Source organism: Anas acuta, chromosome 9, assembly GCF_963932015.1.
Source record: "Anas acuta chromosome 9, bAnaAcu1.1, whole genome shotgun sequence".
Lineage (NCBI taxonomy): Eukaryota > Metazoa > Chordata > Aves > Anseriformes > Anatidae > Anas > Anas acuta.
Window position 1 is genome coordinate 1,883,493 of NC_088987.1, and position 24,597 is coordinate 1,908,089.

The window sequence follows — 24,597 nt, forward strand, 5'->3', positions numbered from 1 at the left end:
CAGTGGCAACACAGCAAGGGGAATGGGTCTGTTTCTAGAAGAAAAACATGCATTTACCACAAACAACAAAAAACAGCTTTGCAGCAAGGAAACACTTGATGTTGGGCCAAGTGTTTCTTGTACGAAAGACTAAGTTTCCCTCATATAATCATAGTATCTCTATTCTCAAATATTTAAATAAATTTGTTATATATATATATATTACTTTATTGAGCTATGACTTGAGTATTAGTATGTCATCACTTCTAACTGCTAGCATGTGCGTGCTCTTACCACATGCTCAATGCAAAGTAATTGCTTCTCTTTCAGGGTGGGGCTGAGGGCAGCCATGCAGGGTAACTGCATCAGCTTCACATGCTGCCTTAAGCAGGGATATTTTGTTTGTATCTATAATTCTGACTTAATTGGAGACTTCATTGGAGCTTGCTGTTTTAATAAAGCATTAAAGAGCAGTGAATGGGCACTTGTGCTCCAAGCATCTTCCTTGTGTGTTATAAACTTGTATTGTTGTTCTTCTGCCACTGAGCCCAGCTCTTTACTTTCTAATTAGTAAACGCTATTAGCGAATATACCTGTTAATAGTAATGCTGTATTTGATACTTCAACCTGTTGCATTGTTTTCGTAAAATCTGCTAATCCTCCACTACACTTACACTATTGCTGATACATGTTCAGGCAGTGTCATTAGTAAACTTCAGTAGCATAATCCTTACCACGAAGGTCACCAATTAAAATACTAAATAAGATCAAGAAGCCCTTAAAGGCCGTGTCCCCTGTCCCTCAGTGGCCGTGAGGAGAGGCGCTGCTTATCACAGTCCCCTATGTGCACACATGACATGACCCAGGGCATGTTTCCTATCAGCAGCCCTTATTTTCATCCAATACAAGCCAATATCGTGTTTTGAGGGCGAGATGAGTTAGATTTATTTATTTTTTGAGGATTTTGCCTTTACATCTCAAAGCCCGGCGGCGCCCGACCCCGCATGCGCCGCGCTCCGGAAGCGCCGCGCTGAGGCGCTGAGGCGGCGGGCGGCAGCCATGCTGCGGGCGCTGCGGGCCGGGGCGGCGCGGGGCCGGCGGCAGCCGCAGGTAGCGGGGGGGGGTGCGGGGGGGGCGGCCGCCATCTCGGCGGGGGCCGGGGACAGCCCTGACAGGGCCCGGCTGAGGGGAGCGGGGCCTGCGCCGCGCCGTGACGGGGTGGGAGGGGCATTGGGGAAAAAAAGGCAAAAAGTGGCAATTCTGGGAAAAAAAGGAAAAAGGGTGTCTGGCCGGGGCTGTGCTCTACCTGGAGAAGTCCCTCGTTAGGCTGAAGGCGCCCGTCTGTGGGAGGGAGGCTGGAGTCCGGCAAGGGGACAGGGATAAAGGGCAAGGCAGCGGCCCTGGCATGGGGGCTGCCTGAGGGCTCTGCAGGGCTTCGGGGTGCTGAGAAAGGCCCCTGGGGGCAACTGAGAGCAGCAGGGTGACCATTTGGTCTGCATTTCATCTGTGCTTCCCTAAACCAGCAGCAATCCCCTTTTCCAGCTTCTCCTGAACGCCTGCAGGCACTGCTCCTCAGGCATCCTTCCCAATGAGCGGATCCGCAACATCGGCATCTCGGCCCACATCGACTCCGGGAAGACCACCTTGACGGAGCGAGTCCTCTTCTACACTGGCAGGATAGCACAAATGCACGAGGTCGGTTTTTGGGGGATGCCAGGGCAGAGTGGCTCTCCGTGGGCTGTGTGTTGGGTGCCAGCGTAGCGCTGCTGGGGCTCGTTCATCTGCAGCCTACAGCGTGGGGTCAGGGAGCTGTGCCTGATGCACCCGGTGGCAGGCCAAGCTAGGAAGAGAGTCCTACATTTAAATTTAAAAATAAATGGAGAAGAGGATCAAATGATTCCTCATTTGCTGCAGTGTTCTCTCTCTTTCACAACACTTCAAATCGTATTTCAAGACTTATTTCTTCCTATTTCTGGTAAATATACCATGGGAGATGCACATTTCTTTTAATACTGTCAGAGATGGTTGTGAGAAACTGAGAGAACATAAGGATATAGTTTTTAGATTCAGATATATTAGCTTATTAAATTAATAAAAATATATAAATTTATAAATAATTAATTTATAAATTAATAAAAAAGCTTATTAAATTAATAAAAAGTGAAGCCTAATTTGTGGCAGATTTTTGATAACCTCTTTCAGGGTGATGATCAGGAGAGTAAAACACATTAGCTTAGTAGATGAAGCTGCAAAAAATCAAGCTTCTTTGCACTTCACAAAGTGATTCTCTCATGTCTCCTTTTCATTGCTGTGTGAAGGATGATGCTCACTGTGTGAAAGATTGCTCCTGTTCCTGTAGAATTCCCAGTAAACTCTCTTGGACTAATTTTTATTTATTTATTCATTGCTAAGGTGAAAGGTAAGGATGGAGTTGGAGCTGTCATGGATTCAATGGAGCTAGAGCGACAACGTGGAATCACGATTCAGTCTGCAGCAACGTACACCATGTGGAAGGACACCAACATCAACATCATAGACACGCCAGGTAATGGCAGTTCTGAACACTGTAAGGTTGCTCTTCCTTTGTATATAAAAAAAAACGGTGCTGAATTTGTGCTCATTTAGTGATTGACCTTGAGATTCCTTATGTCTGGAGACTGATTTCATTGGATGTTGCTGTTTTCTGCAGCTATGAGAAAACCATTACTATTTTTTATCATCTATGACTAACTTTTTGTTGCCTTTTTTTTATTGTTATTTAGGACACGTAGACTTCACAATTGAAGTAGAGAGGTCTTTGAGAGTTCTTGATGGAGCTATTCTGGTTCTCTGTGCTGTTGGAGGAGTTCAGTGCCAGACAATAACCGTGAACAGGCAAATGAAACGTTACGGCGTGCCGTTTGTAACATTCATCAATAAGCTGGACAGACAGGGCTCTAGTCCAGCCAGAGCAGTCCAGCAGTTGAGGTATCTATTGCTTTAACTTACCTGTGGAATAATTCTGAACTATTCGTGGAGCAGATTAATACTAAGAGTATTGAAAAACATTCTCTTGTGGAGTCTGTAATTGCGTTTTGGGAGATAATTCATGGCTTGAGGTTAAATGGGGAACTAGATTCAGAGCCACTTTAAAAACAGCATTTTAATTTTTCTTAGATGCTGGTGGGAAATGTCCTGTAGCTCGCAGCAGGGCAATGACACAAGGTTGGGCAGTTTCTGCTTCAAATACCAGAAGTTCCGCATGCCTCTTACCTGCCACCTTTCTGTGCCAAACTTTTATCTGTGAGATACACATGTTAATGTGCAGCAAGGGAGAAGGAGCTCCCATAATCAAGTAATCAATCTGAAAGCTGTCTTTTGTGCTGCCTTTTTTCCCATGGAAGTTTCTCACTGGATCTGTTGTGATATAGAAGTCAGGCAGTTACTCATGGTAAAATGCAAATAGGCATTTTTCATCAGTATTGGTAGATTTTGGCACTGTTAAAAGAACAGAATATGGTGATACAGTGTAGGAATGGGATGTTGTTTAAAGACCATCTGGAGCGCATGAATGGAAGTGACTTTTTTCTTCAGCTAATCGATGTTTTCTCACTTTTTCAGATCCAAGTTAAAACACAATGCAGCTTTTGTTCAGATTCCAATCGGTCTGGAGGGAAACTTTAAAGGAGTTATAGATCTAATTGAAGAAAGAGCTATATATTTCGATGGTGCATTTGGGTAAGGTTTGAAACTTACATATTTCTTGTTAATGAAGTGACTCTTCAGATGTGTAATACCTATAGTTTTTCTTCAGATATGAAGCCTGCTGTTTGGAGAGTTAGGGATGCAGCTTGTGCTAGGGCTGAGGTATCACCTTTCAGCCCACCAGATTACAGCAAAATGATTCTGCAGAGTCAGATTTAATGACTGGTAGCTTCAGCATGAATCTCTGGCGAACGGCAACAGTGTGCAGGGGTGGTAGCAGTGCTTGCCACCCAGAGAGATGGGAGACTTGCTTCATAACGGAGCAGATAGTGGAGATTTGGCAGGAGCTGACTGGGATGAAGATAAGATGTGGGTGAGCTTGTTGATCAGGTTGTCCTGCATCCCTGCAAACTCCTACTGTGAGTGGGAAGAACGCTTTCCTGCTAAAGCATCAAAGCATCAAAGATAGCAAGTTAATAACGCAATTTTTTATTTATTTATTTTTTAATATCCATGCCAACAGTAAATTTTTCTTGGTCAGGCTGGTCGTCACAATGACTAGTGATTGAAAGGCTGCTTTGTGTGGTATCCCTCAGAGTAGCTGTATGATTTGTGTGTTTTTAGCCAGACTGTTCGATACGATGAAATTCCAGCGGAGTTTAGAGCAGAGGCTGCAGATCGGCGTGGGGAGTTGATCGAGTGTGTTGCTAATTCGGATGATCAACTTGGAGAGCTGTTCTTGGAAGAAAAGATTCCTACAGCTGCTGACTTAAAGGTAACTTCATGGTGTTTCTTCTTAACGTCGTGTTCTTTCTGACTTTTTCCCTTCTCCCTAAAACGTTTCTTGAAGTCTTGAAGAAATCCTTCGCCTGAGCTCTGTAGGGCGTCACTTCCTGCAGGTGGACTTCCAGTCCAATCCTTATCAAGGACCCATTCCAAATTTACTTTCTGATCAGAAAGTCTGAGCTTGTGGGTGCCTCTTTGAGCCATTTGCTTGGCTCTAAGGTACATCTGCTTGTTTTTGCCATTCTGTTACCTACCTGCAGTGCAGCTATTGATGTCTGTGACTTACCCCGTATCCTGTAGTGAATCAGTTGTGAGATGCTCTAAGTCTTCCTGTGCCTAGGAAATCCTGCCTCAGTTTGTTTTTGTGTTGATGACATCCATTGGGTAAAAGGAGCAGTACACTAGAAAGAAATCAGAATGACTTGACTTGGAGACTCCAGAGGAAACAAATCTAGGACAAAAAAAAAGAATTTAAAAGAGAAGAAAAATTAATTTCTTGAAAGATGCAGAAGGCTTGTACATGATTTATTTTATGAAGTACTTTAAACAGCAAATGGCAAACATGCCAACACAGGGAAGCACACAGAAGTAATGAAGAACACCATTTTTCATACATCAGCTGGTGATAGACTGAAAATTGTTTGTTCCCAGGACAGTTTGGTATCACTGTTTTTTTCAAGTGCACGTCCACATAACAGAACGTGGTGGGGAAGCCCAGGAAGCCCAGCTGCTGCAGCTCTACATTGTTTTGCAAGTCCTGCAGCAGTTTGCTCCTGGATGAGATCAGCTTACACTGTTCAGTGGAGGCTGGAGAGTAGACACAAACATGTTCTTGGCGATCTGCACGTCCTGTAGTGGATTGTTATGTGGATCGCAGTCCCGTCCCTAAGGACTGCAGGTGAGCAGTGACTGTGGTGTTGGCTTTAGTCAGGACAGGTATAAACGCTTGGCTACCCCAGTCAGCAAAAGACAACCTGTACCACACACACATGGACTTAATTTTTCTGTGCTGTGAGCGTGAGGTGGCCTGAGGACAGTTTCCTTAGGGCACTGCTCACCAAGTTGGCATTCACCACGCAGCCCTGCGAGTGGGTGTGTAACTGAGGGCAGCAACGCGCAGCTGTTGGCACACAGTGAGTTGTTGGGTGTTGTGTACTGACAGCCGGTAGCGTAAGGCAGCCATACGGAGGGCTGTATTGCAGGCATGATTCCAACGTGGTTGCTTTTTACCCTTTTAGCTGTGTTATGGCCATATAGATTGAGTTAATTCATGCTTAGTGCAGGTATTTTTGAGTATTCGCCACCAGCTCTTGCTACCCTCAGAAGTTAACTTGAACAATAATCTTCTAGTGGCTGCTGTTAACAGTTATTAATCAAAGACTGAAGCTGCCACAGGGGATAAGTTGCTTAATGTGATAAATTAATTAAAAAAAAAAAGTGCTGTGTGAAGTGCCTGTAGCCATGGCAGAAGTGTTGCATGCAGACTGCTTTTCCAAAGGGAGCTGCTGGTGAAGTTCAAATCAGTTTGCTTTAGAGTGGCAGCGTGTCGCACAGAGCCTCACTGGGGGCCGAAGGCTGCCTGACGTGACACTCCTCACCTCCTTTTGCTTCTCCCCGCTGGGTGCTCAGCTGTAGCTGCAGGAGCCGAGCCGAGCTGAGACGTGGTAGGAGCAGGAGCTATTTCGGTGAGTGGAGCCCGCCAGGCCAGCTGGGCTCAGGTCAGGAGTGATCAGAGTGTTACTTTAAACAGAGCCGTGACATTGAAGTCCTCTTCTGAGCATTTGTCTCCTTGGCAGTGCCTGCTTGCCTTTGTGCAGTAGTCTTTTTTCCTGGTAAGATTTGCACTGCTTGCTTTCCTGGAAGTTGCCCACTCTATCTGGTGGGATAGGGAGGGCTGGCAGCTGCTCAGAGCTGGTGGGCACGGCAGGTCCCCCAGGGGTTATTCATTTGAATCTTCATGGCTGCTAAACTTTGATGATTTTTAACTTTGTAACAGACCTTGGGCTTGAGTTTAAAAAAACAAAACACAGCCCACACACCTTGTTTTGGCTGTCTGGGTGATTACTGGTGGTGAAGAGTAGGCAGGAATCTGTATATCCCTACTTGGCTTGAGGCGTAAAAGCAAAACGCTTTTTTTCAGAAGTACCCCAAAACTGTAGCTCTTAGTGATACAACCATCCATTTAGCTATTCCAGTAATCAAATATTATTTTATGAAGCCTGAGCTGTTCATGTTTCAGGGCAGCCCATCTCTCTTAGGTAAAGATAGAAATAGAACAGCAATTCTGGAGACCTGCAGGGATCAGCCCTCCATCTAGAGGAGGGACGGTACAGATGTGAGTACACCAGCACCGTGAGAGGTGACAGGCTTTGAGCAGCAAGCCATTTTTGATAGCTCCTTCTGGGATGAAAATCTGTTGCAAAACTGAATTTGCCTATTCAGCATGCATCTGCTTCCCACTTCTGAAAGCCAATTAATTACAGCTATAATGGCTCCAGCACTGCAGATGCAGGTTAATTCGTCCTAATACGTCCCCGAAGATGGATTTTCTTTCAGTGGCCAGCAGCCAAGTCTCCGCTGAAAATAATCTTTTGGTAGGAATGATGCTAAGTATCGCTCCTGGATGGCACAGTCCTAGCACACCGTGGTTGTTGCAGATCAGCTGGCTCGACATCGCCCGGTTTGCTGCCGTCTGTAACGCTGCACTCAGGGAGCTGACGTGCCCCAGCTGCTCAGTGTGGCATCGGGGTACCAACAATCTCTGTAAGGAAATAAAAGGGCACCTCCCCACCCCAAAGATAATTGTTGGTGAGGGTAAATTGCAGTCACGTTGCTTGATTTGAAAACACATGGCCAAACAGAAGCACTGGGCATCAGCCCAGGGGTATTTGCAGCGTTGCAGTGTGTGAGAGCAGACAGGGGCTAAAGGAGCAGAAGTGCTGGTGTAGGAACTTTTTCCTTGTATTATTTTAGTGAAATCATTAAATCAACAACTTGCAGGAAACATCTCATTCTCAAAAATATTTAAATGAAGGATACTCTGTTGGCTCTGTCAAAGGTTTTTGTTGTTTTTTTCCATTGTCACTTTTGGCTCAGGTAGTCCACGTTGCGCTCTGGGTTAATGATAAAGATAGTTCAGCCTTCTCTCTTCAGGTTCTCTAAATAAATCCCAGCTTAGGTGATGCGATGTGCTATCTTGGTCTGTTAAGGAGAATCCATTTCTTTCCGTTTATCAGACAGCAGGAGCTGCTTTAGTTGGAGTGAGGCCGCCGTGTCCACGGGGAGGTGGCATCCTCTAGTGGCAGGGAGAGGTGAGGCCGAGGAAGCAGTCCTGGCTTCGGTAACTGGCTGGGGTTAGTTCCTTTCTGCTCACCTTTCCAAACCCTTACAGACAGCGATGGAAGCCATTCTGGAAGCTGTTGGTGCTCAGTTAAGCATCGCATGACATTGCAAAGCGTGGGTGGAAGGCACTGGGCAAGCAGGAGGCTGGTGTGCAGTTAGGTTTTCGTTCTCAGCTGCTTAGGAGATCCTGGAAGGATTCCACAACTTCAACTGCAGGTGGATGTGAATAGGTTCTTCTGTTGTGATGTCAAAGCACTCCTCATCAAAAAATGATGATTCCTTGGGCATGACACTTATCCAAATATTTCTGCACTACCAAAATTTCTCTTTCAGCAGAATTTTCCATACTTTAGGGAAGCTGAAGCATCTCATCTTGCTTTCGCAAATACCCCTGTATTGTTTCCCAACGAAGTTAAATATGGGGAATGAGAGGCCTAAGACAGACTTGAAGAATCCCAATTTTATCGACATAGAATCAAGGAACTTTTTCTGAGTATTCTAGGGTTATCATTGTAGTTCTTAAGCATTATCAATTCTAAGTTAAACTTAAGTTGTTGGAGGATGTGGGGGGCAATTCTCTTGCTTCTCTAGAGTATCAGTGAGCAAGGTGTGGTGGGAGGCTTTTGTGGGGGGGGCTCCAGCAGATAGCCAGCATGGATGGAGGGGATGTCTGGAATGCTTTACGTTGGTGCTACATCAGACTCCTGGAGCCGTTGCAGAAGGCCAGTAATGCACTGATAATTTTTCCAGCTTGCAATCAGAAGAGCAACACTGAAAAAGTCATTTACCCCTGTACTTGTGGGAAGCGCTTTGAAGAACAAAGGAGTACAGCCACTGCTGGATGCTGTCTTAGAATACCTCCCAAATCCTTCGGAAGTTGAGAACTATGCTATTCTTAACCAGGGGTAAGTACATTTGTTAACCTACGGTGAGGTCTTAGAATAAGGTTTCAAAACAGTGCAGTATGTGGTGGGAAACTTCAGTGACAAAACACACGGTCATTTACCGTTTGCATTAATTAATGCAATTATCATTCTGCACCACATTCCAAAAGTAGGAGAGCTCACCTGTCATTTCAGGGTTGCTGTTTATACTTGTACTTCTAATGCGCACTAACTATTTTTCAAACGTAACATTTATATGCTGAGACAGCTCTTATAAATTAATGATAACCCTTGAAATCATGCCTACATTAGAGGGGAGAGCACATCTGAAATACGTTAACTGATGTTTTATTCATTCGGACGTGGCTGTTGAAGTAGATGTGCCATCACAATTAAGAAATATGAAACCCGACATCAGAGGCAGCAAGCAGCCCTTCACATTCCAGTCGTGGCTTGGGGGTGGTCATCAGGCTTTCTGAATGCCTTAGAGTTGTTCAGACACAATAAGAGCTAAACAGAAATGATGCCAATAAATACAGTTTATGGCTTTCTCCCAGCGGTCACCTGAATTTTTGAGTCCTGGCTGCTGCTGGGCCATTTCCTACATGTTAACATCTGCCTGCCGGGGTGGGCTGAAATGCCTAATGTGGCTTGTGGGCATTGGCAGAGGAGTTCTGCAGCATCCCTTCCCTGTGCTTCTGCATCCACATTGCAGTCTTACTACAAAGCTGCGGTTGCAAAGCCTCTAAGATTGGCGTGTTCAGCTGCTTTTAGGTCAACCACTGGTACACCCGTTTCCTTTTATATGCCTTCTGTACCTGCCAGTACAGAGAAGTTAACCTGTGGCATGCAAGCTGCAACTCAGTGTTGCAGAATGTGCTCTTGTTTTGTGTTTTGGTGGATAATCCCCTTGCTGGCATTTACCAAAATCTTCCTGTTTTGTATGCACAAGAGTAGAACAACCCAGCATGTAAGGCTCTGCTATAAAGCTGTGAAACCAAGGGCCCTTGGGACTTTCCAAGACTGGACTTGTGTTAGAGGAGATTGCCGTGTTTTCTTCATAACATAAACTCCATTTCCATTCCTGTTTTTTTTTTTAAGGGATTCTGAGGACAAAGCCAAGTTCCTGCTGAAATCCACTCGAGACAATTCCCAGCCTTTTGTAGGCCTTGCTTTTAAACTAGAGGTAAGCTGTTTAATGTTTTTCTCTAATATAAAAAAAATATTAGAGAACAGTAGAAAACACAAACCCAGCTTCCAGCCATAATATCCACAAATGTATGAGACATTGCCAAATTTGGAAGTCTTAAAATGGATTCCGGGCCTCAAATACTTCACAGTTTTAAAACCTGAAAGTGTTTTTTTTTTGTTTGTTTGTTTGTTTGTTTGGAGGGGGAAGGTTGGCTTATTACAAATACTTTCCGAGAAAAATTCAGGGTTTTTTTAAGTTGAAAATAATGGAGCATGAGAGAGACAAAAAGGAAAAAAATACAGTTTTAACCAATTGGGTTGCTTGCTGCCCAGAGAGTAGCAGTTCACATGAAAATCTGGAGTGTGGCTGACCAAATTATTAGCTAATGTGTGCCTCTGTTGGGAAGGCTCAGCACTGGCAAAAATGGTGAAATAAAGGAAATAGCTAGTAAATGTCAAGTTCCTTTTCAGAGTCAAGTGAAAGCTGAGACTATGCTAAACAAGTTTTGTTTACGTATCTAGTGTGTAAACTCAAAACAGAATCATTTGTTCAATCAGTGTATACCATACTTCACACAGTAGTTGTCTTGAGTCCCAGAAGGATTATATTTGATTTTAATGAATTTTGATTTCAGGCTGGCCGTTTCGGGCAGTTAACTTACCTTCGAGTTTATCAGGGGATGCTGAAGAAGTCTGATTATATTTATAACACTAGGACTGGGAAGAGAGTGCGTGTCCAAAGACTTGTCCGAATGCACTCAGACAACATGGAGGTGAGTGAGGGGCAGTCCAGGCACACGGGCTGCTTTTTGAGATACTCTCACTAAACACACTTCTCGCTTTTCAGGTATCTCTGAATGATGTGATAATGTCAAATTTCTGCTTTTGTTATTAATTCATATTTGCCTGTAGCATTTAGTGGATGTCTACAAGAAACTGAATGATCTTCAGTGTATTATTCCCACTGAAGTGGAAGAATCTTTGCCTGGGAAGCATTATAAGATGGCTTTGAGATGACAGCTAAAGAAAGCTAGCTGTGGTATTACCCTATGTTCCATGCTTGTGGGAGAAGGGAAATAGGATTGGCAAAACATCCAGCAAAGTTTTCTTTCATGTGATTATTGAACACTATTCTTAAACTGAAAATTGATTCTCAAACTGCTGCAAATGCAACCCTTTCCTGTTTAAAATTCCTTAACTCCATAGCTGGATCATGACCACCTGTAAAAATGTTTTGTTGCTTGCTTTGCATCCTTATATTAAAGTAAGGTAGCAACCAATCTGAGATACACTTTTTGGACATTTGTTTTGAAGAAATGGATGGGGGGGAAAAAAGGAGCTTAATGTTAGGCTTTTAAATGTGGTGTTTATATCTCTGCTTAAAACCAAATGTAATTTGTAATGTTAATATCTTTTTCAGTGTCCTCTAAACAGTAACTTTTTTTCTTTCTTAAGGATGTAAACGAAGTTTATGCAGGAGACATATGTGCGTTGTTTGGAATTGATTGTGCTAGTGGGGATACGTTCACTGATAAAACAAGTACTGACATCTCCATGGTGAGTATGCCTCCTCACATACAGCAATTTACTAGGATTTTGTTGTAAAAAGTTATAATCATCTGTCATGTTTAAATATTTTCTGATGTATTCACAACTGCAAATATTTTTGTGATGATTATACCTCAGGAAGGCTGTGTATGTAGAAGTGTGGTACATTCAAGAGCTGCACATTCGTTTACAACACTTGACATCAAATCCACTATTGCAGTGTTATCAAACTGTTCAGGGCTGTCGGAAGCATTACCACATCATTTGCTGTCCATGGGTAACTGAATACTGAGAGGATGCTATTATCCCAAAACTACTGAGCTATGTATTTGTATACAGATGTAAAATATCACTTTTATTTATACGTACATTTACAAAATATGATGGGAAGCAGAGTCTTCGAAGTAGTGTGAATCTATACAGAGAACAGCTTGCCTCTAGATAAGTCTTGGAAATGCTGTGGTTGGCAGTATGGCATTTATTAAGTCATAGCCTTGTAGCAGTCCTGAGGAGAGTTACATAATTTTGTTGCACTTACACGATGATATTAGACGCAGGTTGATACGTAAAGCAGTCATCTGTTTGTGACCCAGAGTTCTTGTGATCCACATTTTCTGGAGAAGTTGCATCACTAGGTGTAGCAAAACATGATTGCGTGATCTCATCCTTTATCACTTGCAGGAGTCCATACACATCCCTGATCCTGTTATTTCGGTAGCTATGAAGCCTTCCAACAAGGTAAGAACCTGTGAATCAACCTTTTTCTGACCGAGTGGCCTTCTTTCTGCCGCTTTTATTACTTTGTGCTGGTTAGCAGTCAAATATGAAATCGTGTAGACTAAGGTGAGCATTGTTGTGAAATATTCTTTTGAAAGTACTTAAGAACATAATCACATTATCTGAATAATGTGTTAGATAATATTACTTAACCCTAAAGAACATGTGTGCTTTGAGCTAGGTAAACATAGACTTCAAATAACTGGAGAAATAAATGCAGCTCTAAGTGGGTGGCTGTTTCAGAAAATAACTTCATGAGAGTAGAAGTGCTAAGCAGTTGACAAGAAAATTTCAGGTTTCTTTGTGTGACTTCTGGACATTCAGTTAATGTTTCCTTTGCATGTGTAATTGTTTTTTAGAACGACCTTGATAAATTTTCAAAAGGCTTGAGCCGCTTTTCAAGGGAAGATCCCACCTTTAGAATTCATTTTGATGATGAGAGCAAAGAGACCATTGTTTCTGGAATGGGAGAACTGCACTTGGAAATCTATGCCCAGGTAATTTGGAAAGCAGAATCCATGGAGTCTACTTTTGACTATTTTGCCAACCAAGAATTCTCCTTCCTTTCTGGCAGAGACGTGGCATCAGTGTGACCACTAGTAGCTGCTTAGGGAAGTACTCAACTTCTTAGTCAACTTTTGAAGACTCTTCCTCTCTAGTGGTTCTACTTTGAAGGCTTATTATCTATTTAAATGAAACTTCTGTCTAGAATATTTTCACTTTTTTTTGCTTCAAAGACATAAAAATGTTGTATTAAGCACTATATTTTGCTTTAGCAGCCTTTGCTTATAATGAATTTTACTGTTAATTATTTCCTACAAGGAGAGAGAAATACTCTGCTTCCATTCTTTTAAAGGTATCATTCCATAATTAGAGATGATGCAGGCAGGAGGGAACAGTTACTTGCAATGATTTATTTGTTTCTTTCAAGTTGATATCTGTTCTGGATTTTAGTTTAAATACAGCAGATATATCTGAAATGTTGAAAGATTGAAGAAAAGATGGCTTTTGTTTCAGAAAATTTAAATTTGAATAAATAATCACATGGTTGCTTTTCCCTGTGTAAAGCTATAAAGCTCTAAACATGATTGACTGCAGAATGACAGTAAATAATTTTTAACACTGTTAAACTGGTAAGCCCTGATCAAATTTCTTATTTCAAAAAGATTTGTAATAAAATTAAATTGCCGTGGTGTAGGTACAACTCTATTTCATTCTTTTTTTTTTTCCTGCAGAGAATGGAAAGAGAATATGGTTGCCCTTGCACCATGGGAAAGCCAAAAGTTGCCTTCAGAGAGAACATATCTGCACCTGTGCCGTAAGTATTCTTTTAGCAACAATGGAGTTTTTTTTGTTTGTTTTGACATAGAATTTGACTACAGTAGAGAAAGTGCCAGATCAAAACACAACAGAGGGGGAAAATGTTTGAAAAAAGGTTCTTTATTCGCACCTTGATTGTTTGTCTACCCCACCAATTTATATTCCCCCCTTGAAATGCCTGTGGTAGCATCTGAGCTTCTCCCATTGCTGTATCAGATGCTGCAGTTGTCCTATACATGTTTTGGCTGACGGCTGTTCTGTGTTACTTCAATGCCATGCTGCGGATGCCAAAGAACTGTCATTTGCCAGGGAATAATCTCCTGTGGGTAGAAAGTAAAAATGCGAGAAGTGAGAAGGTTTTTCTTTGAACAATACTGAACTGGCACTGACTGCTCTAACAGCCATACCTGGGCTGGCTTTAACTAGGCTGATCCTGCACCGGTAACAGTTCAGGTTAAGATGCACAACACACAGTCCTGTTGAATTGTTCAAGTGTTTTAAGTTCTCCTGCAGGAGCAATGTTCACAGCTCCAGCTAGGATGCAGTTAAGCAGTCCAGGATGCTGGCAGCTTCTTCTTCCCTTTATCCCTTGCCAGTTTGCCCATAGTATTTCCCAAGAGGAGAGAGCTGTAAATGACCACTTTATTGAACCTCTGCCATTTGCTAAAAACACTGGGAAATCAGTTTAAAATTAGTCTCCCAACACAAATTAGAGACCTGTTGTCTCCTGCCTGCTCAGGGACAGATGCAGCTAATGCTGAGACAGATGGGTGGTCATTGCCCTAACCTCACCCATTTCACCAGCTGGACTGCCAGCACCAAATCTGTGAGAACCTCACCATCTGCATGTCTAAGCTGGATGTCATACAGCTGGCAGTCTTCAAAACAGAAAAGCTTTTTAGAAATAAGACTTTACCTGGGACACATTTTCATGAAGTAGGATCATGTAGTCGAATTCAAGATACTCATCACTTCTTTTCTGGAAAAATAAGATGAAAAGGGCTGTACTTAAGACTTCCCCATTCCTTAAAAGTAGTGAATCAATTCCTCCTTTAAAGAAGCTAGACACATCATAACTTTAGGAACTTATTGGAAAGGGAATAGCTGATTCTACAAGGTGTCAGTTTAGCTTGAAAATTTGTGAATAAAATTGTCAATAGAGTAAGATTTCCAAGCCACTCCAAATGCTTTATAATGGGTAGGAAGTTATCAGTGTGTGAACAACAGAATACCTGCTGACCTTTGGAACATGCTCTTTACATAACTACTCATCAGGTAGGAGGAACAAAATTACTAGAGAAAAGATTACAGCAGGTTTAATAGTCTTCCGTCTTCCTTATCCTTAAATTCACCTGGTTTGTTAAAGAGGGCTTTAAAACCTTGCACATGGGTAGCCCTGCGCCATCTGTGAACTACTTTAAGGTAGCCATCAGAGGGAGCAAATTGTTAACAAATCCTGCTTCCAAAATGAGTTTCTGCATTGCCTTCACACCTAAAACTTCATGAGAATTCACTGGCTGTACTGGGTGGCCAAATATTTGGGCTCTGAAAGTCTTTCTTTTCAGAAGAAAACCCAATCTAAAAATCTAAACAGGATTTCAGTCTGAACATTCAATCTAAACATTTTCAATCTGAAAATCTAAACAGGAAGTCCTCTTTTTCAGATCTAGTGTACATACTAAATTTAAAGTTGACCATCACTTCAGGAATTATTCTTAACTCACAGTATATTTTCTCCAATTTGAATAGAGAAGAACTGAAAGAATCTACAGAATTCTATTCAATTAAAACATTTTTGCTCTGATCGTAACTTTTCTGAAAACAGGTTGCCTTTCCAGGTAAAATGCCTTCAAGGCCTGTTGATGATGGCAGCTGTTGACTCAATTTGAGTAGCTGTATTAAGATTTGACAGTTGTATTTATTTCTGAGCTTAGGGTAGATTTCTGAGCTTAGCTGCTCAGGATTAACACAGTACTTGCAATCACTCAAAAAAGAGTGAAAATATAAAACATTTAATTCTGAGTATTCTGTTCCCTCGCTGTCTTATGACATGTTTTCCTGAATGTAGTTTCCATATCATAAACTTAGTTGCTGCATATCATGCTGATACGAGTCAAGGAGCAATGCTTTAATTGAACTGAACTATAAACATTGGGGAGAAAGCTAACCCTGAGGAAAGTGTTACAGAAATTGTTAAATGGGTCATTTAACTCTTTAAAAAAAAAAAAAAAAAAAAAAAAGCTTTTCTGCAATACGAATGTCTCAACAAAAAAATAATTTATTCTACTCCCCCCAAGTAAAAACCAGCATTACTAAGAAGTTTGGGGAAAAAAAAAATAAATAAATAGTTGTGTGGACTTAAATCAGTATTTAAATCAGTATTTTCTTTCTTGATTAGTATTTGAACTAGCAAATGGATAGAGACTGGAACAGTATAAACAAAAAGCGATGTAGATTGTATTTTATTGAAGTTGAGATGCAGCCCATTGCTGCTTGTCTAGATCTTGGTACTGCAGAGATGTCAAGCAGTGTTATGGTGACTGATTGCTAGATCATGATGTAAATCAAGAATATTCCAATGCCTGTTATGCAGGTGCAGGATTACTGGCAGATCAGCCTACACTACAGATGAAAGGCAGAAAAGTAATATAAAACTGTAATCAAAGGGATGACCCCTAAGTGGAAAGGAAATTTTTATTTTAACTAAATAACCATAGAATACTGCTCTCACAGGAAAACTGCTTCTAAAAGCAAAATTCAGGAAGAGAAGAAGTAGACTGAATAAACAGGCAGCTAAAACATAAAGCTTAAACACTGGCTTAAAAATGAACCAGACCAAGAAGTTGAGATACAGTTGAGGTTTCTTGCTTAAGAACTTTGCCTCAGCTGTACTTTAGTACATGCCACAATTGTTTAGCTCCTGAATATTTTATTTCTTGCAGGGCATTGATGGTAACTTACCACTTGCTTCACGTGCTTTATTTGGGCAAGTTGGTACTTAGTATTTTCATTTGAGTTCTTCCATATCACATAGCCAGAGGCAGCCCAGGCTAGCGCTCTGATGGGCTCCATTTCTGGGGGCACATTGCCGTAGCTATCTGGTAAACAAAGCAAAAAATACACATTAAGTAAAATTCATGGAGTCGCAGTCGTTAATGGGATGATACAGCTTAGTAGACAGGGTCTGGTGCTAAAACTCAGGGGACCTGGCTGATGTTTCTTGCTGTTACAGACCTATATGATCTTAGAATAGCTGCTATACCACCCCTCTGCCCCACTTCTTCCTCTTAACACATTCTGTAAGGCCTTCAAGGCAGGGGTTGCTCTGCAGTAAGCACAGACCAGAGTAGTGCAGTTGGGGCACCTGGTGTGCTACTAGGAACAGAAAGAAGAGGTTAAGAGGAAGCAGAGGGTTTTCAAGGAGCAGTCACATGCAAATCACAGTTCAGCAAGGAAAGTGCAGAAGCGTGAATTCAGAGAAGGGCCAACAGCCTGATCCTCCTGGTCCCAGCTCCTGTGGTAGGGGCTCCCACATGGATCACAGACCACCACCATGCTAGCTCAGGTTTGCTTCTGGCCACAGAACACGTTCTCTCACTTCTTTCTCACCCAGGTCCCTTCTTTGTACCTGGTATGTTCTCTGCCACAAGCTCGTTTTTCAGGCTCTTGATTCGATTGTAGAACAGGTTATCCGCTTCATCTGTGTTCTTAAGTTCGCCTTCAATTGTAAATTGCACATCTGGAGCAGCGTTTTTGTTGCCCAGATGATAAAGAACCTCAGCAGTGCAGTTAACAGTACTGTCCTGTTGCAGAGTTAATTAAGGTATTAATACTTGATTAAATGCATGTATAATATTGGTAATTTGCACTTTAAAATTTATTTTTTTATTTTCTTAGGGTATGGCCCACAGAGATTTGTGATTATTTAAGACAAGGTTACATTTGTAACGAGGTTACATTTGTAGCATTTCTGTGAATATACTTTAAAGGCACTTTTCCTTCTGTAGAGATTGAAATTGAATGACATTGTAATGTCTTCGTCATTTCTCTCAATTTGGTGTCACAGCAGTAAGCATCAGATACTCAGGGCTTGTATGGTGTAGGAAGTGGCGATTCCCATTTTTATTAAAAGGGAATCACCCTTTTCAGATTTAAAATCTGAAACACAGTCCCCAGCTGTTACGGTCAGCTAGGATCAGCAGCGTGAAGTTTTGGCTGTTTGGTACGCATCACTAGTGCCAAATTCTGCCCAAATGGTGTTAACGAAGTAAATCCAAACTCACTTTCTCAAAGATGTCTTCTAACACGAATTCCAGGTGGTATTTGTGCCCGACACCATCAATATCCTAAATAAGGAGAAGATTAAGAATATTTATTTTGTATAATGCTGAATTTCTTTGCATTCTGGAGAAGCTTCTCCAGAAGTTACAGAAGTTACTCTGTAATATGCATACAGTGGCACAGAGCCTGATCAGTGCTGCCTCTTCCCTTCCCAGTCTTGCACACTGGTATCCCAGCATGGTTCTGCCCTATACCACGTACTGCCCGGTTAAACTCTGACACACGAACCTTACTTGGTTCCTTATACTGCACACATTTTGCACTTTGTTAGGAATCGCATTAAGTCTTTGTACAGAACCAGCTATCCGCAGTTAATCAAGCAGGTTAACTTTGCTAAAACACAGTCCTAGCAGGCTTAGGGGCACATCACCCCCTCTGTGGTGAATTTTGTCTCCCTGACAGCATCAAAAAGCATCCTCCCCCTGAGTGCGTGTGCTTCGGGGCTCCTTGATTAAATACTATCTGCCTGCAGAAGGGCAGCCACAGCATTAGCAGCGTCAAACCAGCGTCTGTTCCTCAGCCCCAGGCAGCGCTGCTTCAGGGTGCCCGCAGCCCCCTCAGGCCCCGCGGCCGAGCCTCACCTGGCGGCGGGCGTGCCTCAGGGCCCTCAGCGCCGGGCCGCGCCCGGGGGTCCCGCGGCGCCAGGCGATGAAGGCCGCGGCCAGCGCCGCCGCCCGGCCGGGGAGGCTGTGGCTGGGAGGCAGCTCCAACGCCGGGCTCGGACCCTGAGACATGGGGCTGGGGGGTTTTGGGGGGCGAGGAGGGCGGCCCGGCTCGGCAGGGCTGTCCCCGGCGGCAGCAGGAAGCGGTGGTGTGGGGAGGAGCCGTCACGGAGCCCTCCTCCTCCTCCTCCTCCTTTCCCTCCCCTAACATCCTGAAACCACACAGCCAGGTGTGATAGAAGGTTGAATGTCTCAAGAAACCGAAATCCTTCTAGTTTCCTTAAAAAAATAAAATTATCCAACAGTTGTTTGGTGTTTTTTCCCCCCAGTCACCCTTTCCCACTACCATCAAAGTAGTTGGTGGGAGGGTCCTGCGGGTTCGTGTGGGAATAAGAGCTTGTGATTCAGGCAGGCAATGAGCCTGAAGGTAATCAGGCTTTATTAGCGTTGCTTACCATATACAGAAGCGTTTTGAGTTGTTAAATCATTGCAGACTTGTAGGTTCCACCTTGCAAGATGAAGAAACTCCTTCTTAGAGCACTGGAATATTCTCAGCTGTTGTTTTCAGCCACACAGCTTTTAGTCTTCTTGATTAACTAAACGGAGTGAAGCAAAATACACAACAGGAACTTCTTCCTTATGAAACCATGGCTAGAGCACAATTTCTGTAATGAATAACATAGCGTTCTGTGGGGTTTTTGCTTGGTTTTAGGTTTGAATATACACACAAGAAACAGACTGGTGGAGCAGGCCAGTACGGCAAAGTTATAGGAGTCCTTGAGCCCCTGGATCCTGAAGACTACACAAAATTAGAATTTGAAGACAGAACTATTGGCACAAATATTCCAAAACAATTTGTGCCTGCTGTTGAAAAGGTACAAAGCAATTTGTGTATGTCTGTGATATAAGAAATACTGATTCTTGTGTTTTTTTTTTTTTCAGTATTCTGTTAACATTTACTATGACTGTCTTGCCCCAGGCAAGGAGACTTTTCCCATTATTTCAGTGGAAGCAGAATCAAATTTCTGTGTTTTTGCTTAATATCTTACATTCCTAACTTTTCCACTTAATTTAGAAGCTGCTGTTTGTTTTCTTTGGTAGTGTGTGCTTGCTCTATTTCTATAGCAGTGCCTTAGTACGAAAGCTAGGCTTGCTATTCTGACAGTAAAACAAGCCTCCTTCTGATGATGCTTATTTTTAATTTCCATGTTCTGCTTCCAATTGTGGCCACATAATTCTTATCCTTGATTCTGAAACAGGCAACTTTTTTGTGATTTCTCTGAGACCAAATATATAGGTAACTGTAGTTAAGTTAATGCATGTGTTACCAACTATTCCTTTTTTTTTTTTTTCACCACTTCTGTGGGCTTCTTCTGTTTGTGTAACTGTATAATTTATCATATACAACTTTAATACTTCTCTCTCTATCTTCTCTATCTTCTCATGATCTTTGAAATCATTAATCAAACTAAAAGAATTCTTTCATTATTCCATGATGTGACACTTCAAGATTTTTTCCAAGTCCTGGAAAAAAACACACAGTCTCAAGAGAACCTTGTTTTTCAATCCAATAGTTGAAGTAGTTATTTTCCACATAAAGCATTCTTTCACTCTTTGATCATACAGCCCCTTAACAAAACAAAGTCCCGAGTACATTCCTTTTCCTTGTCTTCTATTGTATTACATTATTTCTGTTTTTAAGGTGACCAAATTTAGTGTCTTTTATAGGCCGTTGTTAATAGCAATCTTTTTAAAGCTTAATCTCAGTCTGAAAACTAACTTTAAGATGTTACTTGACAGGGATTCCGAGACGCATGTGAAAAAGGTTTAACATCAGGGCACAAGATATCTGGAGTCCGATTTGTCTTAGAAGATGGTGCGCATCACATGGTGGACTCCAACGAGTTCTCTTTCATCAGAGCAGGAGAAGGAGCCCTAAAGCAAGGTATAAAACTAGTAGTCTGAATGTGTAGTCCTGCTGGCTTGTTTATTGTTGGGGCAAATTTTAATGACATCATTTCTTCAGGGTGGTTTCTCGCCTGGTGTATCCATACATATATTCAAAGTTTAGCTGGTTGTGTAGAGCGGAATATGTGCAAGAATTCATAGAAATGTTGAGGAAGGCAGACTAATCTTATAATTGTATGAAGGAGGTCCTTTTTCCTAGATTAGATTAAAGAAACACCAAAAGCTTCATATTTATTGGGGTAAAAAAAATGAAAATATTTTATCAAACTATCAAACACTTCAAAAATGTGCTATCAAACTACGTGCCTGAGAGCACAGAGTGTATTTCATGTTCTTTTTACTTCAGCTATGGAAAATGGCACTGTGCGTATACTTGAGCCCATTATGGCAGTGGAGGTGATGGCACCCACGGAGTTCCAGGGAACAGTGATAGCTGGAATTAATCGCCGGCATGGAGTCATCACAGGGCAAGACGGCTTGGAGGGTTACTTTACCCTCTATGCTGAGGTATGTGCTGGTAGCTGCTAGCTGCTTCCTGACCCTTTCTTCTCCTCTGTTGCCTTTTGACTCTGTTACTGGTTTTCTTACTGGCTAGAATTTTAAACATTTTAGTCAAGTTACTTAGCGGATAAGCTTATCATGAATTTTCCATTTGTGGAAGCATATTGTGCAGTATTAGAGAACCTATTGTAAACCCATCCCGCTTCAGAGAAGCGTATTTATTACCCTAAAATCATGTGGTGTCAGAGAAAGGAACAGAACTTGATTTTGTCAAGACTGGCTGGCTGTGCTACCTTAGAGTGATACAAATCTGTGCAGCAGTACTGATGCACAGAGTTAAGGGGGATGTTTCTGGCAGCTGTCTTCCTTCAGCTGATAACTGCATTAACTGTAATAATTGCAGATAAGAGCAAAGAATTTTTCTTCACACCTTATAAAATGTATTTGTTCTCATGTTAGATCATACGAAATATACATCTAACAGTGGTGGTAGGGTAAATCCTCAGCAAAGTTTTATGTAATGACAAACCATACTGTGCATTGCTTCTGCTGCATAAACTGTATCTAGAGCTGCAGCCTTTGATGTTTCAAGCATCATGATATCTTGCTAGGTGATGCAGGTTACTGAATTTGGCATACTCCAGTATCTGGTGCATTCAAACAGAGATTTGGGGGATTTTCAGCTGAATATACATTGTGAATATACATTAGTTGAAATAAGAGGTATTTACAAAAGCAGATAATAAAACCAGTACTGTTTATAAAGCACACCAGATTTTTTGTAGCATAATTGAGATTAGTTGGATGATAACCAAAAGTAGAAGGAAAAATACTGTGTTCCTACAAGAATAATATGCTTGGATTTTAGGTGCCACTGAATGATATGTTTGGATACGCCACTGAGCTGCGGTCTTGCACAGAGGTAAGTACTCTCAGAATTTTTTGCTAAAAGACTCTTATTTCTATGAATCAAGTGTGCTAATTTGCATCAGGATTGGCATAATACATGCAGCAGTAAAAGTGATAAAAATGGAAACACAAAAAAAGAATAGGAAAATAACATCGGAGCTATTACTGTTACTTTAACTGTTTCTGAATGAAGATAGCTATCACTAGCTGTGTCATATTCAGACAAAAAATCCCTGCATGCTTGGGGGAGGGAAGACATTCAGAATTGTAAATAATACAAAGCAACAGTATCAAAAAAACAATGTTCAGATACTGTTTATTTTTGTATCTTATACCTGCATGCCTCAGCACATCCTGCTCCTATACTTCACTAAGTTTTTGCTGCATGTTATTTCACAGATTTGGGTGAGGCCTACAGCTACGTAAGACTACTTGTTTAGCATCTTAACTTTGACTATTTTCTTTCCAACTCTTCAGGGAAAGGGTGAATATACAATGGAATACAGTAAATACCAACCATGTTTGCCCAGTACTCAAGAAGAAATAATTAACAAATACCTCGAAGCAACAGGACGACTTCCTGCGAAAAAGGGCAAAGCGAAGAGCTGACTTTTTTTCCCCTTGAGTACATTGAACAATTTTTCACAATCTTCCCAAAAAGCATGGTTGCCCAAGCCATACAAGCAGTCAATCCTGGCTGGATAAGTGCAGACTTCAGTGGGACTTGGACTTGTAATTTCATCGTAATATCCTTCCTTTGTGGTATGCTCAGAAGTCTCACCAGGAGACTACAGCTGAATTGTTCAGATGTAAATGCTGCTCGTTAACAAAATACACAAATATTATAACATTGATAATAATTTGTCTTGAAATTTGTCTCAATCCATTTTATTAAAATAATTTTATTTTTTTAATTGATAAACCATTGTTTTGTAAGTGGGTGAGTTACTATTTCTCTGTCTTTGAAAGTTTAAAATGTTTAGGTTAGCAGGCTAAATATTAACTCTGGATAGACGTGGAGGATGAATTGTCATCCAATACCGAGTATTTTTCATGTAAGTGCCCCAAGCACAGATCCTTTGCTCCTGCAGTCCACTTCCATCATACAGTCCAGAGGAATGCCAGTATTTCTTCCTTATTCTCCAGAACCAATGCAAAGAGTCCCCAAAGTCGTGGCAAATTGACCAAGGTCATCTGGCAGTGCTGCTTGCTTATCACCAGATCTGCTTATCACTTACGGTACATGGCATTTGGAAAGAGTTGACAAGAATGTACATACGAGTTAACTCTTCCCAAAACTATGAGCAATATGGTTTTATTTTATATGCTTGCTTTCTTGGCTCCTTTTCAGAAAGCCAAAGAAGAGATTCCTTTTTTTAGAATCTTTCAGTCAGGAGAGCGTGTCACTGATGATGCTTAGCTTGGTAATCAGTTGATGAGATCTTGCTTACTCGTAAAGAAGAGATAAAACACGGATGTTAGAAATAGGTGAGAAAAAGAAGATGCCATTTTCATTTATTTATTACCAGAAGATCCACTCTGGATTTTGTTTGCGTGCTCCTTCTTCCTGACCTATTCAGCTTAACAGCATTTTTGCAGATTTCCAGTAAACAGAGGAGGAAGTTCCAGTTCAAAACCAACTACATTCCTGGCACAGGATCGTGGTTGATGTTTACCAGACACAGAACTGCAATGGCTGGGCTTCTTTTCCTCAGCATTCACAGAAAGATGGTGAAAATTACTCATTTTAAACTTGGAATGCGTACAGTGTCAGAGATTTGTCGGTGGCATGTAAATGCTAACTCAGTGCAGGCATACTGTTGTATGTAAGTATGGTGTTGCTTTGGGCCAAATCCTTCTTGATTCCCTTACATCCGTAGCTTTTATTTTTGTGAAAACGTTCAGCTGGAACGAGTTTCAAGAAAAGCCCTGCAGGTTCTCTGACATTTGGAGATTTCCTTAAATAAGCAAATGTTATAGCACATTTGCCAAAGTTCAAGGATGCCTTATACAGTGTGAATGCGATGTAAAGAAAGAAATAGGGGCTAGTTATTATTTTTGGTTATATTTATGACTTTCATGTTACGCTTTTTAGAGGCCAGTCATGATGTGAATTCTTGGCTGATAGATTCTACCAGATGTGTGCTGGTTCTCCACAGATCTAACACAGATGCTTAGACCGCAGCCTCAGGTCGCAGGCACGGTGTAGGGACAGCTGAGGCACAGTGAGGTCTGTTGAACTTAAATATGAGGGAGAAAAATCTACAGGTGGAGAGGGAAGGCTACTGGATGTGGGGGACGGTGGATGAAGGAATGGAAAGAAGCACTACCAAGAGCTTCATTTTGGAGATTTTACTTCTTCGTGTGTGTTTTTGTTGTTGTTGCTTTTTGTTTGTTTTTAACTTCAATCAAATTTTAGGTAGCACTTGTAGCAATCTGATGTAGTTGAGCTCTTTGAGATATGCTGTGCTTTTTGTATGTGTGTGTGTGAAGAATGCAGTGTGAACCAGCCTGAGCCTCAATATATGTAACGGTTGCATTGTCTTAACCAAGACTTTTGCTTCAGTACAACCTGTGTCATGTCAGGTTCTGGGCCACTGAGTGAAATCTTGGCCCTACAGAAGTCAGTAGAGATTCTGCCTTTGTATTCCAGCAGGGTTGCTACTTGCCCAGAAGTTACTACGTGCAGTTGCTTAACTGCCCTA

At 41.8% G+C, this 24,597-nt stretch overlaps 2 protein-coding genes across 2 annotated transcripts; one reads left to right on the top strand and one right to left on the bottom strand.

The window, feature by feature from the left end:
• Nucleotides 1-933: 933 nt before the first annotated feature.
• On the top strand, nucleotides 934-22,764 carry GFM1 (G elongation factor mitochondrial 1). Its single transcript, XM_068692233.1, has 18 exons — nucleotides 934-1,089; nucleotides 1,522-1,674; nucleotides 2,392-2,524; nucleotides 2,742-2,946; nucleotides 3,580-3,696; nucleotides 4,288-4,438; nucleotides 8,542-8,696; nucleotides 9,777-9,861; nucleotides 10,502-10,639; nucleotides 11,322-11,423; nucleotides 12,096-12,152; nucleotides 12,551-12,688; nucleotides 13,427-13,509; nucleotides 19,227-19,389; nucleotides 20,315-20,459; nucleotides 20,829-20,989; nucleotides 21,852-21,905; nucleotides 22,370-22,764. Exons 1-18 carry the CDS (start codon nucleotides 1,039-1,041, stop codon nucleotides 22,499-22,501), a joined length of 2,223 nt encoding a protein of 740 aa, XP_068548334.1. The 5' UTR covers nucleotides 934-1,038; the 3' UTR covers nucleotides 22,502-22,764.
• On the bottom strand, nucleotides 13,616-18,878 carry LXN (latexin). The gene is made up of 6 exons (XM_068692236.1): nucleotides 18,434-18,878; nucleotides 17,795-17,857; nucleotides 17,140-17,314; nucleotides 16,473-16,609; nucleotides 14,428-14,490; nucleotides 13,616-13,831 (listed from the first exon to the last, which is right to left on the bottom strand). The coding sequence occupies exons 1-6, from the start codon at nucleotides 18,584-18,586 to the stop codon at nucleotides 13,742-13,744; spliced, it is 681 nt and encodes a 226-aa protein (XP_068548337.1). The 5' UTR covers nucleotides 18,587-18,878; the 3' UTR covers nucleotides 13,616-13,741.
• Nucleotides 22,765-24,597: the final 1,833 nt, after the last annotated feature.